The sequence below is a fragment of the Rhinopithecus bieti genome, unplaced genomic scaffold, assembly GCF_001698545.2.
Source record: "Rhinopithecus bieti isolate Rb0 unplaced genomic scaffold, ASM169854v2 scaffold_2572, whole genome shotgun sequence".
NCBI lineage: Eukaryota > Metazoa > Chordata > Mammalia > Primates > Cercopithecidae > Rhinopithecus > Rhinopithecus bieti.
In genome coordinates, this window is record NW_016804595.1 from 317,519 (window position 1) to 335,173 (window position 17,655).

The 17,655-nt window shown below is 37.9% G+C and overlaps 1 protein-coding gene across 3 annotated transcripts in view; it reads right to left on the reverse strand.

The window, feature by feature from the left end:
* The window catches only part of HECW2 (HECT, C2 and WW domain containing E3 ubiquitin protein ligase 2), a 404,117-nt gene that overhangs the window by 60,581 nt on the left and 325,881 nt on the right, over positions 1-17,655 (reverse strand). For all 3 annotated transcript variants that reach the window (XM_017869298.1, XM_017869297.1, XM_017869299.1), the window contains 2 exons: positions 16,050-16,146; positions 2,625-2,708 (listed from right to left, as the gene is read on the reverse strand). In XM_017869298.1, coding sequence (XP_017724787.1) covers positions 2,625-2,708; positions 16,050-16,146 — 181 coding nt within the window. The remainder of the gene's footprint in view (positions 1-2,624; positions 2,709-16,049; positions 16,147-17,655) is intronic.

A 17,655-nucleotide genomic window follows, 5' to 3' on the forward strand; every position in this document is an offset into this window, starting at 1 on the left:
TATATATATATATATATATATATGCATGTAAAGCTATTTTCCAATAACTTTTTATTCTAGGACATGAATAATGTCCTAGAGCAATACTATCTCTACGTTGCAGCTTACTGATAATCAAGTCAATTTGTACCAGGAGTGATTTTCCTTTTTAAGAAATTAGACAAAACATTAAAATAGACACAAAGGCTTTCATTATGTAAGTGACAAGTATGCTGACTGAAGTTTGTAGTCACTAATTCAAATCATTCCAATTTCAAAGTAAAATAAAAAATAAAAGGCTGGGTGCTGTGGCTCACACCCGTAATCCTAGCACTTTGGGAGGTTGAGGCAGGCGGATTGTCTGAGCTCAGGAGTTCGTGAGCTCAGGAGTTCGTGACCAGCCCAGGCAATACGGTGAAACCCCATCTCTATTAAAATACAAAAAATTAGCCAGGCGTGCTGGCAGGCACCTGTAGTCCTAGCTACTCGAGAGGCTGAGGCAGGAGAATTGCTTGAACTCGGGAGGTGGAGGTTGCAGTGAGATGAGATCTCACCACTGCACTGCAGCCTGGGCAACAGAGTGAGACTCCATTTCAAAATAATAATAATAATAATAATAATAAAGAATTGAGGACATGAATAAATCCCCAAATTTTTCAATAATCACTAATTACATTACTTATTAAGCATGTCCATATAATACATTGTATTGTTTACTATTATTAAAATAATAAACACATGTGATCACCCACATGAAAAGTCTAGAATTTAATGACATTATTTGTATGCAATAATTATAGAATTATTATATGTAAGAAAATTTCTCACACTTCTCGAAGGCCCATTAGTTTTAGAGAACCTGCTTATTTTCCCAAAGAAGGGAAAATGCAGCCTTGCTCTTTATGTATGAATGAGTTCTGAATTATTTGAATTCAAATACATTTGAATTCTACTACATAACACATAGAAACTCATGCAAACTGTTGTGTTATCAAAATACAAATATTCTAAGCTATAGTATAATAAATTTAAGACTATACCATCTAAATGTTATTTAACTATAGATAGGTGAGTGATAATTATGACTTCTTTTTTTACTAATTCCAAAAGCAGAATTCTTAGTTTAAAAGAAAAAAACCTTAATTTTCTATAATGAAGAAAAAGAGCATATCCTGGCCAGAATTCTGTTAACAGAAAGTTAAACTATTTTATCACCAACCAAACCATGATAGAAACATCACACTCTACTATTAATTGACCAGTAGTCTTAATTGACCACCTAGCATACTACATGCAGCTTTCAGAACTGGCTCAATACCACAGGAGAGAGGCCACCCACTAGGTTGAGAAGCTACTCCCACCATAGGTCCTATTCAGAGTCAACAGAAGTGAAGTATTATAGAAAGTGAGTACATCCCTTTGAATTATGCTTTGACTACACATGAAGAAAAATAACGTGGCTCATGCCTGTAATCCCAGCACCTTGGGAGGCTGAGGCAGGTGGATGACGAGGTCAGGAGATGGAGACCATCCTGGCTAACACGGTGAAACCTTATCTCTACTAAAAATACAAAAAATTAGCCGGGCGTGGTGGAGGGCACCTGTAGTCCCAGCTACTTAGGAGGCTGAGGCAGGAGAATGGTGTGAATCCGGGAGGTGGAGCTTGCAGTGAGCTGAGATTGGGCCACTGCACTCCAACCTGGGTGACAGAGCGAGACTCCGCCTCAAAAAAAAAGAAAAGAAAAATAACTTTCTGACAACAATCACGTGGGCAGTCAGAAATATGGCAACAAATAGGGCAACTATGGAATGGAGAGTTAGAAATGGTCAGGGTCAAGATCATCATGAATACTTGAATGAGGTTATTAGCACTCAGGGATAAACAGAACCTTGCCTGAAAGGCTCAGTATGACGTTCCCTTTAATTCTGTGGAGGTTACAGGGATGAGCGTCCCAACCACTGGGTAGAGCAAAGCATTATTTTACTTTGGCTTGCCTACATTTGAGGGATAATACAAAAAAATGAGAAAGTCTTTTGAAAACTTGCCAATTTCCTTTCTAAACTACTCTAAAATTTAAAACCAAAGCTGAACCATCGGGGGGTGAAAAAACAAAAAACAAAAAATAGTTGGTCAGTTTTATGAAGAGCTATCAAGTTGGCAGTGAGTAGTATGGACCAAATGTCAACTTTCTGATCTGATTTCCCAAACGTACACTCTCAAAACCACAAGCTAAATAAATAATGTCTTGAGTCAGCAAAAGGGGACAAAACATATTTTGAGAAAAACATTTGAAAGAATATATAAACAGAAGGGGTAAACACTGAGGGGTAAATGGTGGATGGCTTATTCAGATACCCTTCTGTTCCATTCTGTGAGTGGCAGATTCTATTCATTACAACCTTTCCCTTTTCCAATACCATCTCCCTTGCAAGCAGGGTAAAAAGAAAATTAAACAGATCTCAGTGTAACAAATGCAACCTGAAGTGAATGATCACTCAATCAGTGCCCTAAATCTTCAACGTATTTCCACAAGTCTAAAGAATAAGAATAATTTAAGAATACTGGCATATTATTTTCCACAATATTCCATGATATCTGATGACAGGAGACCGTCTGCTTCAAGAGTGAGTGTTAACGTACGTACCTCAGCAACATAACAAGGTCTGCATCGCTTGAAAGGCGCACCAATCCTGGAGTCCCTTCAGTTCGGATAAATTGGATCTTCTCCCTATTCAAGAAAAGAAATAGCACAAAATGTATATGGTAGACCTTTAGGCTATAACTCAGTAGTAAAGAGCATTTTTTATAATAGTCATGACGTTTTTTGGTACCTATTATGTGGCAGCTACTGTGTGATACCCTAGGAATATACATCCAAGAGAGACATGGTCTTTGCCTTCAACGGGGGGATCTTGTAAGCATCAACACCTCCCAGTTCTAATGTTGTGGGGAGAAAGATTCTCTTTCACTGGCTTCCTCATTTTCCTGCCCAACTACTACTATAAATAGTATACCATTCAACCAATAAAATCAGTGTCTGCTTTGAGTTAAAGCTGACTATGGACCTGAATCTTAGCAATAGTCTTAGGCTGATCCCCTGCTGTTCCAAAAAAGGATTGTGTTGGGAGAGTCATCTATTTTCCTGAGGCCATACTGTTAAGTTACATGTGATGAGCTCATTCCTAATTGGAAGCAGATAGTATCTATGCATTATATATTCAGTGTAAAAGCATATGCCTTTTTTAAATAAAGAAAACACTGAAATACTTTGCTATAACAGTTGGTGAAATAGATTGTGTGCATACCTGTGCAAACGTATATATACCTATATATGTCAAACACAAGGTGAGTTATTTCTACCATTATTTTCTTACAGATAAATGTGATAACACCAGTTTTTTTTTGTTTGATGAGTCATCATCATGTCACTATTTTCAATCTGTTAAATGAATACAATTGTAATAATTTTTTTCCTAGTTGCTTTCTTCCCTTATTTACATCGTGCTATTTTAAAGCACACCATATTAACTTTTATAAGGTGAAGAAAAAAATAAAAACACAAACTATAGTACTAAAATCATTCTATTTCATTGGAATATAGAGGATAATGCAAATATGCAATTTTATTCTGAGTGCTATGGACAATATATTCTGATTCCTGCACCACAAAGTAAAATACCAATCACTGATACAAGTATTTATTTAGATTTAGTTCTTATCTACAAAGTAACTTGTTTTTCCATTTGATATTTTCACAAAGTTCCACCGATTTTTTTGTTTGTTTGTTTTGAGACAGGGCCTTACTCAGTCGCCCAGGCTGGAGTGCAGTGATGTGATCTTGGCTCACTGCAACGTCTGCCTCCTGGGTTCAAACGATTCTCCTGCCTCAGACATTTGAGTAGCTGGGATTATAGGCATGAGTCACCACGCCCAGCTAATTTTTATATTTTTGGTGAAGATGGGGATTTTCCATGTTCGCTATGCTGGCCTCAAACTCCTGGCCTCATGTGATCTGCCTGCCTTGACCTCTCAAATGCTGGGATCACAGGCATAAGCCACCATGCCTGGCTAAGTTCCACTGATTTTTGTATTTCCAAATTTCAAAGATTTTTTCTTAAGATTGCTTGCTGACTTGAAGGCCCTGAGGTGGAAGGCAAGGTTTCATGTTCACATGAAAAATTCCCTAATGCACAGAAAAGTCAGTGGATTTGCCCTTAGCCATACAGCTTACGAGGTATGACAGACAGAGTTCAGTCCTTGGTTTCTTCTCGCTAGATCCATTTTATATGATAGATGAAGCAGCTAATCTTTAGTATTTGCCAAATTTTTATTTCTGTACTTTATTGCCAGCAGCTAACTACTTTTTTTTTTTTTTTTAAGACTATTAGAAATTAGTGGCAGGCATGTACGTAAAGGAGTTGCTCAGAAGGCCAGCCTCTCTCTGCTTAAGGTTATTTCAGTGAAGGCTTGAACCAGGCGGAACATTTTCCCTCAAGTGTTGGAATCATATACATCTGAAACGCATGATGGAAACCCAGGCCCATTTTGTGAATGGTTTTTCTGATAAGAGATGTAAATGTTGGCTAATAAAAGCTAAATCAGAGAAAAGTTACCTTGAAGAAAAATGAATAATAACTTAACCAAAGAACTGCTCTTATAAGGGTCAGTAACACTATGCTTTGATCTTGAAGAATCAAAAGCTATCTCCCACAAATATGTGGCTTATCTCTTTTGTCTATCAACACAGTGAATCCAGGCAAATAGAACAAGACAAAAAACAAACAGGCTGAGCACTCTCCCCTGCTTCCTTAACTGGAACTACACAGAAGGAGTTGAGTGATGGTAGATATCCGGCCCTGGACCGCGGCTGGTAAGTTTCCTGTGAATGAGAAAAACATCATCGCTTCTTGAGTCACAAGGATGATAGGGTGAGAAAAAGAAAAGACAAAGGCACCAGAGGAAGCATGCCAACTGGGAAACTTTTCATCACTTTCCAGATGTAAACTAGCAGGCTGTGAGGCAACAGGTCTGATTTTTCAGGTGAGAATATATGAGAGGTAGGCTGAGACCAGTTTTCTACCAGGCCAGCTAATTTATCACAATGACAAGCTACGGGTCATATTCTTCCAGGAACCAGACACTGGAACATGTCGTCTGATGTACATCACACCACTAAGTACTTTCTTATGTTGATATTGATTCATTCTTTCAGTGAACATTTTCTGTGTGCCTACTGTGTGCCAGTCATGGTACCACACACTGGGAATCCAATAGGGAGTAAGAGAAAGTCCCTTTTCAAGGAGCTTACAGTGCAGTGGAAGAAAGTCAAAAGGCAATTCTCACTTGATGTCAAAATATTTAAATTCTTCTGTTCACTTAATTGAACCATGGTTAGGCTTTACACCTGCTCCTGGTCTAAACAGTTCTTTATAAAGTCCTTTCACGTAGAAACAAAGAAGGCATTAGTTTACTGCCTGTAAAGAGAGCAGATCAAGGCTGAGGAAGAGACAGAAGTTAGCAGACATCCCGGAAATGTCACCAATCTTTTCTGAGAAAAACAAAGGAACTGCTTCTTGGTTACCAGGTATTTGCCCAATATGCTATAGACCAGTGATTCTCAAACTGGCGTCCTTGGTCTACCAGAAATTTGCATACATAAGGTCAAGCTCTGCAAGAATTTTTAAATGTTGTGTCTTCACTTTCATGATCAAAGCACATGAAACAATATAATAATATTTTAGATTAGATGGATGACATTTATGACTGAATCTTGCCATATGACTTTGGGTCCCATGTTTGTATTTATAGGGCACTTGGTGCAAAGTGATCAGAGATGAGCTTTTAAAGGGACGGTGAACACACCTGGCTGCCCTTAGGCTGGCAGGGCCTTGATGTTCAATATGATAATAACACCAGTCCCCATCTGCCACTTACGCACACTTCGCTTACCAATTAGAAAAACCTTTTCTTCTACAGTATTAACTTGCATCATGAAAACGATCAAGGGAGGTTAAGTAATGTATATGTAAATTACCATAGGCTAAAGAGAAAACAAAAGAGATGGATTTAAAAAGAAAATTATGCATTAATGCTAAATAATGCATAAAAGATACCCTGGCTTATTCTAAGAACAAAAGCTCTGCAATAGTTTGCAAATAGAAAAGTGGTGGTAGAATCCACTCATCCCAGGGCACATTCAATGATATGTTTTATCCTTCAGTATTGTATTTTGGGTTACATTATTAAATGAATTGGCTTATCAAACCAATGAATCAGTAGATAAAAATAAGCTTTTTGTTAAGAAGGAAAAACAATGACTGTGATAATTCCAAGGCGGCACATGCTAGGCCAGAGATGCAAAATCAAAAGAATCAAGTCAAACACAAGCACAGAAAAGCACAAATATGTCTTTCCACCGATAATGGTCTCAACATCGGTGATCTGGCTTCTGAAAAACAAAATATCCTTACATTAATAGCATTAATTCAAATGTTATTGATTTTTTTCTAGTTTTTAACTTAATTTGTATGTCTTTTGGTTTTGTAGTTTATAAAAGCTGTAAGCTTTTATTATACATATTTTATATTTGTACACATTTAAGTTTAAAATAAAAGCGATTAATGTCAACATTATAGGTCCGCGAGCTTTCTTTTTCCTTTTAGAGTGGAAAATAACAGATGTGACTCCTACAAATTTTCATGAGTCCACACAGCGTTTGGAATAACATAACAAGTTTGAGAAATGCTGTTAAAGACAACTGATCATGACTAGAGGAATATTTGAAGATTACTTTAACATATTTATTGAAGTTTATTAATGTATACAGTTAGAAGGAATCTGTGGCAGTCCTCTCTGTTGCCTAGCCTAGAGTGCAGTGGTACAATCATGGCTCACTACAGCTTCAAACTCCTGGGCTCAAGTGATCCTCTTGCCTCAGTCTCCTGAGTAGGTGGGACTACAGGTATGTACCACCACACCCGGCTAATTTTTAAACATTTTTGTAGAGACAGGGTCTTGCTATGTTGTCTGGGCTGGTCTTGAACTCCTGGCCTCAAGTGATCCTCCTGCCTCAGCCTCCCAAACTGCTGGGATTATATGAGTGAGCTACTTACTACATTAGCCTGGCTTCTTCCTTAACAAATAAATTCAATTCAACCTTAGTGGTATATAATGAAGATTAAGGTTATATTAATACAACATATTGTCATTTGGTCCTCTCTACATGGGTACATTTATCTCTCTGTGCCCCTTAGAGTACATTCTAGCACTTTTATGGGTGCACCTTCTGATTTGGCTAGTGAGGTACAACTTAAATTCCTTTTGAAACACAAGTTTCTTGAGGGCAAAAGCCCTTTCTCCTTTATCTTTCTTTTGAGATGGAGTCTCACTGTGTCACCCAGGCTGGAGTGAAGAGACTCAATCTCGACTCACTGCAACCCCTGCCTCCTGAATTCAAGTGATTCTCCTGCCTCAGCCTCCAGTGTAGTTAGGATTACAGGAATGCGCCACCCCATCTGGCTAATTTTTGTATTTTTAGGGGAAACGAGGTTTCATATGTTGGCGAGGTGAACTCCTGACCTCAAGTGATCTGCCCACCTCGGCCTCCCAAAGTGGCTGGGATTACAGGTGTGAGCTATGGTGCCCAGCTGTTCCTCCTTTATCTTTGTGTTCCCCAAGTACCAAACACTTCTCTGTCTACCTGATAAGTGCTTAGTAAAATACAAACCAGGGACATGATTAATTTAGGCCAAAATAACGTATGTGGCTCCTAACAATTTCCCCTAAGAATCCACCTGGTGTTTGGAATAAACAATCTATTTTTTTTTTTTTTTTTTTTTTTTGCTGTGGCAGAGAAATAGAAAAAGAATTGGAAAGCTGATGTCCTATTATTTACTAAAACAGAATCTACTGGAGAGAAACGTAAAGGTAGGTAAAAAGGCAATCTCTTAACATGAAAACTCACAACGTAAAATGAGAACCTAAACCATACAGTGACAAGCTCAGGAAAAAGTCTCCAGCTATTGCTGTCTCTCAGACTCTCACAATATGTGTAACCACTTCCTCCTCTGCACGGAATCACCCCAGAAGATCAACTCTACTAGATCATTTGAGGACAATGAACAAAGTCTCAAGACTGAATTCCCACAGAAAACATTCTCATGAAACCACCCAACATTTTGGTGAAGTCAAAGAAGGGCACGTGTTTGGAGACAACCAGAAGACCAATGCTCAAAACCACAAAACTCTGGATTCCGACTCTGCACATCCTGGTTCCTCTAGATATAGTTCAGTGGCACATTCACAAATACATGTTTTTAAAAACTGCCCTGAGGCAGTTCTAGAGAATGCTTTGACTTCCCTAATGGTATAATGTCAAGAAAGGAAGACCAGCACTGATCATTCACACTCATTATTACAGTCACAGGGCACTGTCTGACTTGACAGATACAGTCAAGCAGTTGAAAGGTTATGGGAATTTAAGTCCATTATGGTCATATGATTCTTATGGACCCAGAGATGTGAGATTAATTAGCCACATGTGTAGGGACAAAGTTTGTCATAAATAGATATAAGTTTTCTGCATGCTAAGAACTTAGAGAGTTATTTAACTGTTTCCTCATGTTAAAATAAACATAATTATAGAATGCAAATGAAATACTTAGCCTGGAGCCTATTATATAGGAAGCACTCAATAATTTTAAACTATTGAGTATATTATTAGATAGGCTCCATAATTATTTATTCCTTTTTCAACAGACAGTATGATCTATTGAAAATAAAGCCAGACTAGATTTCTGTTGACCCACTCCTTTTTCTGTTTGTATTGTTGGCAAGTTGTTCTAAATCAACTTGCCAACATATTATTAACATATTATTAACATAGAAGGGATGCTTATTTTGTTTGCTTTGTAAGAAATGCTTCTGATTCAGTAACTGGGCAATTTATTTAAAGTAAAAAGCAGATTTTATTAAAAACTACTTTGTGCTATCATAAATAATTCATTGTTCTCCACGATTTAGAAAGCGGATTTATTATTCTTTTGGGTTGGGGAAGGCACTGAGACTGGTTTCAGCACTGATATTTTGCTTTGGTCCACAGAGAGTCCAAGTTTAATGATTAAAGGAAAATGACATTTTACTGAATTGTTTTCTTCATAAATATAACAGAATGTAGGAAAAATCAACAGTAAAACAGATATACCTAAAACATGATTATTCCTCATGTCAGAAAATCATCTTGAAAAACATGATTGAACCACTTATTAGCAAAAAACCACAATGCTTTGGAGAAACATCCAGTGGACGAATGTATGTGTAATTTGGGGAATCTTTCAAAGTTACATCAGAGAACAATGTTTATCAGAAAATAATTTAACAAATATCTGAGTGTGATACTGTGAAAAGAACCTAAACTAATTTTGGCTATTGGAGCTCCTGTTTTGGGCCTTTTAAATTTTAGGCAATTGACTGTCCAGTTGTCTTAAAGTTGACATTAATAGTTAAGAGATTCCATGCATCAAAAATGTGAAAATTAGATATATACATGATATATAATTCAAAAGCATATGTAGATCTATAAATTAGCACATCCATTCAAATAAAACATGACTAGCACTTACTTCTTTTGCAGAAGTCATAGAATAGGTGACAGGTTCTAAGAATCTGTGTTCCTTACTGCCCTGAAGAACAAAGTCTCTAATCTCTTATTAGGCCTACAATATAATTAGCTGCTTGGAAAGATACTTTAATATACCTTTGGATGGCTTCTAAAACGTTATCTTAATGATATTGCCATGATATTTTAGCCCTCAGTAATTTCTGGCTAAACCTCGAGCCAGAAGGCTCGGTCCTCAGTCCAGGCATGGAGCAGTCAAGGCTGGTTTTATTGCATAAATGTAAAAGATTTGAGAGTAAAGCTCGCTATAGGAAACAGTGTGAGAGCACCACTAAAAAGCCCTCCTATAAACAAACTAATAGTTGAATTAAAGATGGCCAGGCACAGTGGCTCACACCCATAATTCCAACACTTTGGGAGGCCCAGGTAGGCAGATCACTTGAGGCCAGGAGTTCAAGACCAGCCTGGCCAACATGGTGAAACCCCATCTCTACTGAAAATAAAAAAATTAGCCGGGCGTGGTAGTGCATTGCTGTAGTTCCGGCTACTCAGGAGGCTGAGGTACAAAATTGCTTGAACCTGGGAGGCAGATGTTGCAGTGAGCCGAGATTGTGCCCACTGCACTCCAGCCTGGGCGATAAGAGCGAGACTTCGTCCATTCCCCACCCTCAAAAGGAAGAGAGATCCTAGATCCTAGTTGCATTTAAATTATATCCACAGAATCACATGGTTTCATTTATATGTATGATCAATTTCAGAAATAGTGGTTTTTAGAATTAGAGTAAGTTTAGGGGCAAATTACTTTAAACTGAGTCCTTCTGATAGAAGAAAGAAGTGAAGGGCAGACTACTAATATAATATTGATTTAAATTTACTATATGCTTACTATGCTTACACAGTACCAAATGCTTTATACATATATTATTTCATTTAATCTTCAAAAAGACGCTGGAAGTTAGAATTTCCGATCCCCATTTTACAGATGAGGACGACAACTTGGAGGATTGTTTAATGTCTCATTCAAAGTCAGCTGGTGGGTTAATTGCAGAGCCAGAATTCAAACTTAGGTCTTTCTGACTCCAAACCTGAACAAAATCTTAAGAGCTATTCTCAACTACCTTCTAAGAGCCATTACTGCTGCTCTCCCAGTGAGACAGAGTCTACTATTAGGACTTCTCAATGACCATTACTATGTGGTGTCAATAAATTATTTTAATCAGGTGTCCAGGAGCAATGGCTCATGGTATTGAATGGCAACAAATTACCAGTGTTATCCCAGCACTTTGGGAGGCTGAAGCAGGAGGATCTCTTAAGCCCAGGTATTCAAAATGAACCTGCACAACATAGCAAGGCTCCATCTCTATAACAAAAAATAAAATAAACATAAAACAATTAGCAGGGCAAGGTGGTGTGCTCCTGTAGTCCCAGCTGCTTGGGAGGCTAAGGCAGGAGGACGGCTTGAGCCCAGGAGGTTGATGCTGCAGTCAACTGTGATGGCGACACTACACTGTAGCCTGGGCAACAGAGTGAGATCCCCTGTCTCAAAAGAAAAAAAAAAGGTATCTTTAAAAATTCAATAATTATCCCTATGTAAATTGTCTGTAGGAAAATAATAGATTATAATATTAATCTATTATTATTATTAAATAATAGATTTGCTATTATTTAAGTTTGCTACAGCAAAGATCAGAAGTTTGCTATGTTGGTCCAGACATCTGAGTGGTAAGTAAACAAGTCAGGAGAAGACTAAGGGAGAGAGCTAGGCAGATTTTAACAGGAAAATGCATACGGATCAACAGAAGTAAATTCATGCTATTTTTACCCAAGTAATTCAGATGTTAACCAAGACTAACATTTCCAGTCTAATATTACATGTAGAAAAATTCATTTGCCACAAAGCTGGAAAAGAAATAGGTTAGCAATTTTGAACACTAGGGTTTATCTTATGAAAGACAACTTTTGAAACTTTAACTTTTATTACCTAAAATTCTGTATTGTTTAATAAATTTCAAATGGGCAATTATTTTTAAAATAAAAAAAATTAAGAGTAAAGTTAAACTCTTAACAAAACCCCAGGGCTCTTCAAATAGGATAATGAAAGGAAACAGAAGGTTCAAGTCTGCATTTGCCTCTAGTCTGGTGAATCCTGAAACACATATCCATTTGCCTTTTGTGGTTCAGAATTTATTGACTCCCAAGTTACTGATTTCCTAATAACATAAAATATGGAATGATCTAATGTACCCAGAATGAAAAAATTATCACAGATCATGTCCTCATGGCAAGGGGAGTTATATAGGAAGCACTCAAGGAGGAAACAGCCTGCTGCCAAAAATAATCACTGGTGCCTGGGGAGAGCTGGACTAGCAGGGAACAGATTTACTGATTGGACCTAATAATCATATTAGAGGGGAAATTCTCAACTCTTAACTCAGGTTCATAGCCTTTCTCATTACACAGTGCTGTACAAACAACAATACTAAAAATTTTATTGAACTTTTAAATATGCATTACATTCACCTATGACATATGCATTACATTCACCTATGACATATTGTTAAAGGTTGTTTTCTAATGAATATATCTGTATTCATATAAAATGTTAGAACATTTTTTTCAGCTTTTATTTTAATGTCATAGCATACAAACATCTTCTTTCAGTGAGAACCAGTAGTAGCATATAATAATCCAATGGGGACACTACCCATTTTACAGATGTGGGACTAACTTTTGGAAGCTCATTTTTCTGACAGGAGAAATAAACATCTCCTGAGGTTTGTTTAAAAAAAAAACAAAACAAAAGGACAGCAACTTAGTACCATTCACATTTACGTGATAAATGAATTTATAGGGAGCAGTGATTTAAACACAGCAGTTGAAAGTAAAAGCCATATCACAATGCATGGAAAACCATAGTCACATAGACAGGAAGACACACCAGTGAAGTCTCAGGGAAGAGAAAACTACACATAGATGCAAACTAAATGAATTGCCTGCTATCCTCTGGTTTAGGAGGAATCACAAGCAAACCAGGAAAACACAAAGTAAAGAGGTATACCTATTTCAATCTCTTAAGGGCTACCACTTTTACCATGATATTGTGGGAAGAATAAGAAGGAATATTTATCGTAAGTGGTGTGCCACAGATGAGAAAGAACATATACAAAGCTATGTTGGTACTGGGAATCCTTGCTCCAGGTATGAATATAAGGTCCACAGTGAACTTTGACACATAGATTGCTCAGTGGCTCCATTCCATGCAAAAATCTGTTATCAAAAATATCACTGAAATAGGAGATTAAAGAAACTCAGCTGATTTCCCACCCCTGTGTTTGTGGGAATGCTCCTCAACTATATAAAACAGAATGTTCTCTTAGATATACAAACTTCCCCTTTACAATGTTATGATAAGCAAAATATTTAACTCCCAAAAACTTGACAGAAAATGAAAGTGCAGTGTGACACACACTCTGGATAGGAGGAGTGGCATTATCTCATTGATTTAAGTTCCCCCTTCCTTTTACTTATCATGACGGCATCTGCTTTCCATGGTCACATTCTGTAAAGACAGAAATATATTTAATAGCCTATCAAATAAATGCATAAAAATAGATTACCATGTGAATACTATGTTAGAAGAAAGATTATGCTTAACTGAGGACCTTAGATGCCGCTAAAAAAAAAAATCTTCAACAATCTTTAGGAGATTAGAGACTTTTCAGACTCTAAAAAGCAGAAAGAAAACAAAACAAAACTTGAAGCTACCAATTTGGGCCTGCAGCTTTTCCCTCTGTTAGGATCTGTTAAGATTCTGTCAAGTCATTACAGAATAATGACAAATGCCCTGTCCCGGTAGATTAGATCACTTAATCTCTCTGATAGTGGAGATTTAAAGATATGTTAATTCATATTACATACTAATGTGAAGTGCAAAGAAAAAGTGAAAAACTTCTTGAGTTTCCTCTTTTTTGTGGGGGATGGGGTACATTTAGAGGAACAGATATTAACGAGTGGCGTTGGTTGGAAGTGGTAGAAGAGAGAGGAAATAGAGTTCTCTTTATTTTGTGATTGGCAAAAGAGGAAGAATTTTGTTTGTTTGTTTGTTTTGCTTTGAGGCCTAGGGTTGCTAACATTTCTAATTAGACCACTGAGGAGCTCGTTTCTGCAATTTTTTAAAACTAAAACTTCTTACACAAGATTCTCTAGGGGAACATGGATTACTGAGTGGATGCCATAATAAACAAACATACAAAATCTTCACTTGTATAATTATTATAATTTTTCTGTGGTTAAGAACAGCATGCTTATGTTGGGGAAAGCACTAAGAGGTGAGTCAAATGTTATTAACCATGTGAAACCACGTGAAACTGGGATTTTTATATACTCAATGTTTATAGTATAATACTTGAAATGTTGTGTAGCTTTAACCTTTACAAACTGTAGAAGGTAGTGACAACTTTAAAGACATGAGACCAAGGTCAGGCACAGTGACTCATGCCTGTAATCCCAACACTTCCGGAGGCCCAGGCAGGCGCATCACCTGAGGCCAGGCATTTAATACCAGCCTGACCAACATGGTGAAATCCTCTCTATTAAAAATACAAAAATTAGCCGGGTGTTGCGGCGGGCACCTGTCATCCCAGCTACTCGGGAGGCTGAGACAGGAGAATCGCTTGAACCCGGGAGGCGGAGGTTGCAGTGAGCCGAGATCGCACCACTGCACTCCAGCCTGGGCGATAAGAGTGGGACTCCGTCTCAAAAGAAAAAAAAAAAAAAGACGTGAGACCGAGAATATCGTAAGAATATTTGGTAATTTATTTTCAAACAACTATATACATATATATTTTTACATTCACTATGTGCAAAATGCTATTCTAGATATTTGAACAGTAAGGAGGAAAAATAATGATAAGTTGGATAAGACCCCTATTTGCAAGGCTCTTAAAATCTAACTGGAAACTAACACATAAGGACTTGAAAAGTCAAATCAAAACACAAAAGTCATAAAGTCAAAACAGTACAAAGGACAATGTGACACATTTCATGACTAATCATCAAAATAGTGTCAAGACCAAAGGTTATTGCAGCCAACTGTGCCATCAGAATTATACAGAGAGGTTTTGAAAAAATAATTACTAGGCTCTACCCCAGACCTCTTGAATTAAATTTCTGGGTAGGGCATGGGAGAACAGGGGGTATAAATTCACAGAAGGGAGAGGAATTGGAGGAGGCAGGACCTGGCATTTTGTATTATATAAGCTTCCCAGGTCATACTGATGAAAACAGTTTGGCACAACTTAGTGGATCAGTATTTGAGAATCACTGCTGTGGGCCAGGATGGTACCACCAGGCAAATATACTTCTACCAGTAAAGGTGACAACTGGAGTTGGGGGTAAGAAAGATTGTCAGCAGAAACTCTTCTTTTCCTATCCCCACTGATGCCTAGCACACTTAGATAGAGAAATACTAATCTAGGTCATGAAAGTGAGAGTCCACAGTGGAGTTGAAAGATTTCAAGGAGGGAAAGCTTCTGCTGGGTTTTAGTGGAAAAATCTTGCTTCCCAAACTTAGAAGGAGAGAAAAGCTTGCCAGGGAAGGGGGAACAGCATGTATTCAGGAAAGTAAAACTGGGCTTGAGGCATGATGCTTTGAAAAGTTGTTTAGAAGAGAGGGTTCATGCAAGGGGAGGCTCAGTTTTAGAGAGTATCACATTCCCTACTTAGGTTCTAATCTGTTTTATTATGGAAAATGTGAATACCAAATCTGGAACTCTACACATCTCAATTCAATAAACTGTATGCTACTTTCACTTACTCAAGTTACATTCAAAATGGTTATGTCATTAATTTCATTATAATCTGCACATCGAGGATAAACTTTTGGCTTAATATTTTTGTGTTTTTTTTTCATATTTCTTTTTTAAAATAGGGTTCTGGATGTTTAGTTGATTTTATTCAACCTTTTTTTTTTTTTGAGATGGAGTCTCACTCTGTCACCAGGATGCAGTGCAGTGGCACGATCTCGGCTCACTGCAACCTCCACCTCCCAGGTTCAAGTGATTCTCCTGCCTCAGCCTCTCGAGTAGCTGGGTCTACAGGCACGCACCACCATGCTCAGCTAATTTTTGTATTTTGAGTAGAGAGGGGGTTTCACTATGTTGGGCAGGATGGTCTTGATCTCTTGACCTCGTGATCTGCCCACCTCGGCCTCCCAAAGTGCTGAGATTACAGATGTGAGTCACCGAGCCCGGCTAATTTTATTCAACTTTTATACTTAATAGAGAGAAGTCAGCACTGCAATACCTGGTGATGATGACAAAATATTTGCATACAAGATGTTTTAGCAAAGGATGTCAGAAAGAAAGAATAAATTTCCAAGACAAATATCAGTACAACTAAGATTTAATGGTTTGTGCTTATGCAACATGAACCAAATACTAATATTATTGTTACCTGAGTGAGTGATTCCTGGTAAGATCAGGTTGACGCTCCTGTAGAATTTCAAAGATATTGGGTTGACGTAGAAATGCAACAATCTTGTCATTGTAAGCTGAAAAAAAAATCAGAAAAGACAACAATTTAAAAAAGAATCTATTATTAGTTATATATATATAAATCCAAACGTGTGTGTGTGTGTGTGTCAGGTGCAGTTGCGCTCTTTCACCCAGGCTGCAGTGAAGTGGCATCATCTCAGCTCACTGCAACTTCTGCCCTCACGGGTTCAAGCAATTCTCCTGCTTCAGCCTCCCAAGTAGCTGGGATTATAGGTGCCTGCCACCACGCCCAGCTAATTTTCTTTTTGTATTTTTAGAGGGGATGGGGTTTTGCCATGTTGGCCAGGCTAATCTCGAACTCCTGACCTCAGTTGATCCACCTGCCTCGGCCTCCCAAAGTGCTAGGATTACAGGCGTAAGCCACTGCGCCCGGACTATACATCCAAACTTTTCAAAATCATCTGTTTTTCAGCCAGGCATGGTAGCTTATGCCTGTAACTCCAGCACTTTGAGAGTCTGAGTTGGGAGGATCACTTGAGCTCAGGAGATTAAGACCAGCCTGGGCAACATAGTGAGAATTTGTTTCTACTGAAAAATTAAAAAAAAAATGAAATCTGTTTTTCTGGCTAATATTACTTACACTCAAAGTTATAGTTTAGAACTAGACTGTGCTCACCACTATAGGTGCTTACATTCCAATTTCTATCTAACCTTTTATATGATTATTGGACTTAGATCTGTTAGCTGTGAGTTAAACATTCTTAGTAAACTCATTTGATAAGCCATATTTATTATCAAATGGCAAGATGAGGTCACCAACGAGATTCTAGCTCTTGATCATTTTAAGCTTACGAAAATCAGCCTCACAGAAATGACAAGTCAGAAATGAAAAACCATCTTCTGATTAATTAGCAGCCAGCCAGGGAGGTAGAAGAAATGCAAATCAAAACCACAATGAAATACCATCTCACACCAGTTAGAATGGCGACCATTACAAAGTCAAGAAACAACAGGTGCTGGAGAGGATGTGGAGAAATAAGAACACTTTTACGCTGTTGGTGGGACTGTAAACTAGTTCAACCATTGTGGAAGACAGTGTGGCGATTCCTCAAGGATCTAGAACTAGAAATACCATTTGACCCAGCCATCCCATTACTGGGTATATACCCAAAGGATTATAAATCATGCTGCTATAAAGACACATGCACACATATGTGCACTATTCACAATAGCAAAGACTTGGAACCAACCCAAATGTCCACCAATGATAGACTGGATTAAGAAAATGTGGCATATATACACCATGGTATACTATGCAGCCATAAAAAAGGACGAGTTCATGTCCTTTGTAGGGATATGGATAAAGCTGGAAACCATCATTCTCAGCAAACTATTGCAAGGACAAAAAACCAAACACCGCGTGTTCTCATTCATAGGTGGGAATTGAACAATGAGAACACTTGGATACAGGGCGGGGAACATCACACACCGGGGCCTGTCATGGGGTGGGGGGAAGGGGGAGGGATAGCATTAGGAGATATACCTAATGTAAATGACGAGTTAAT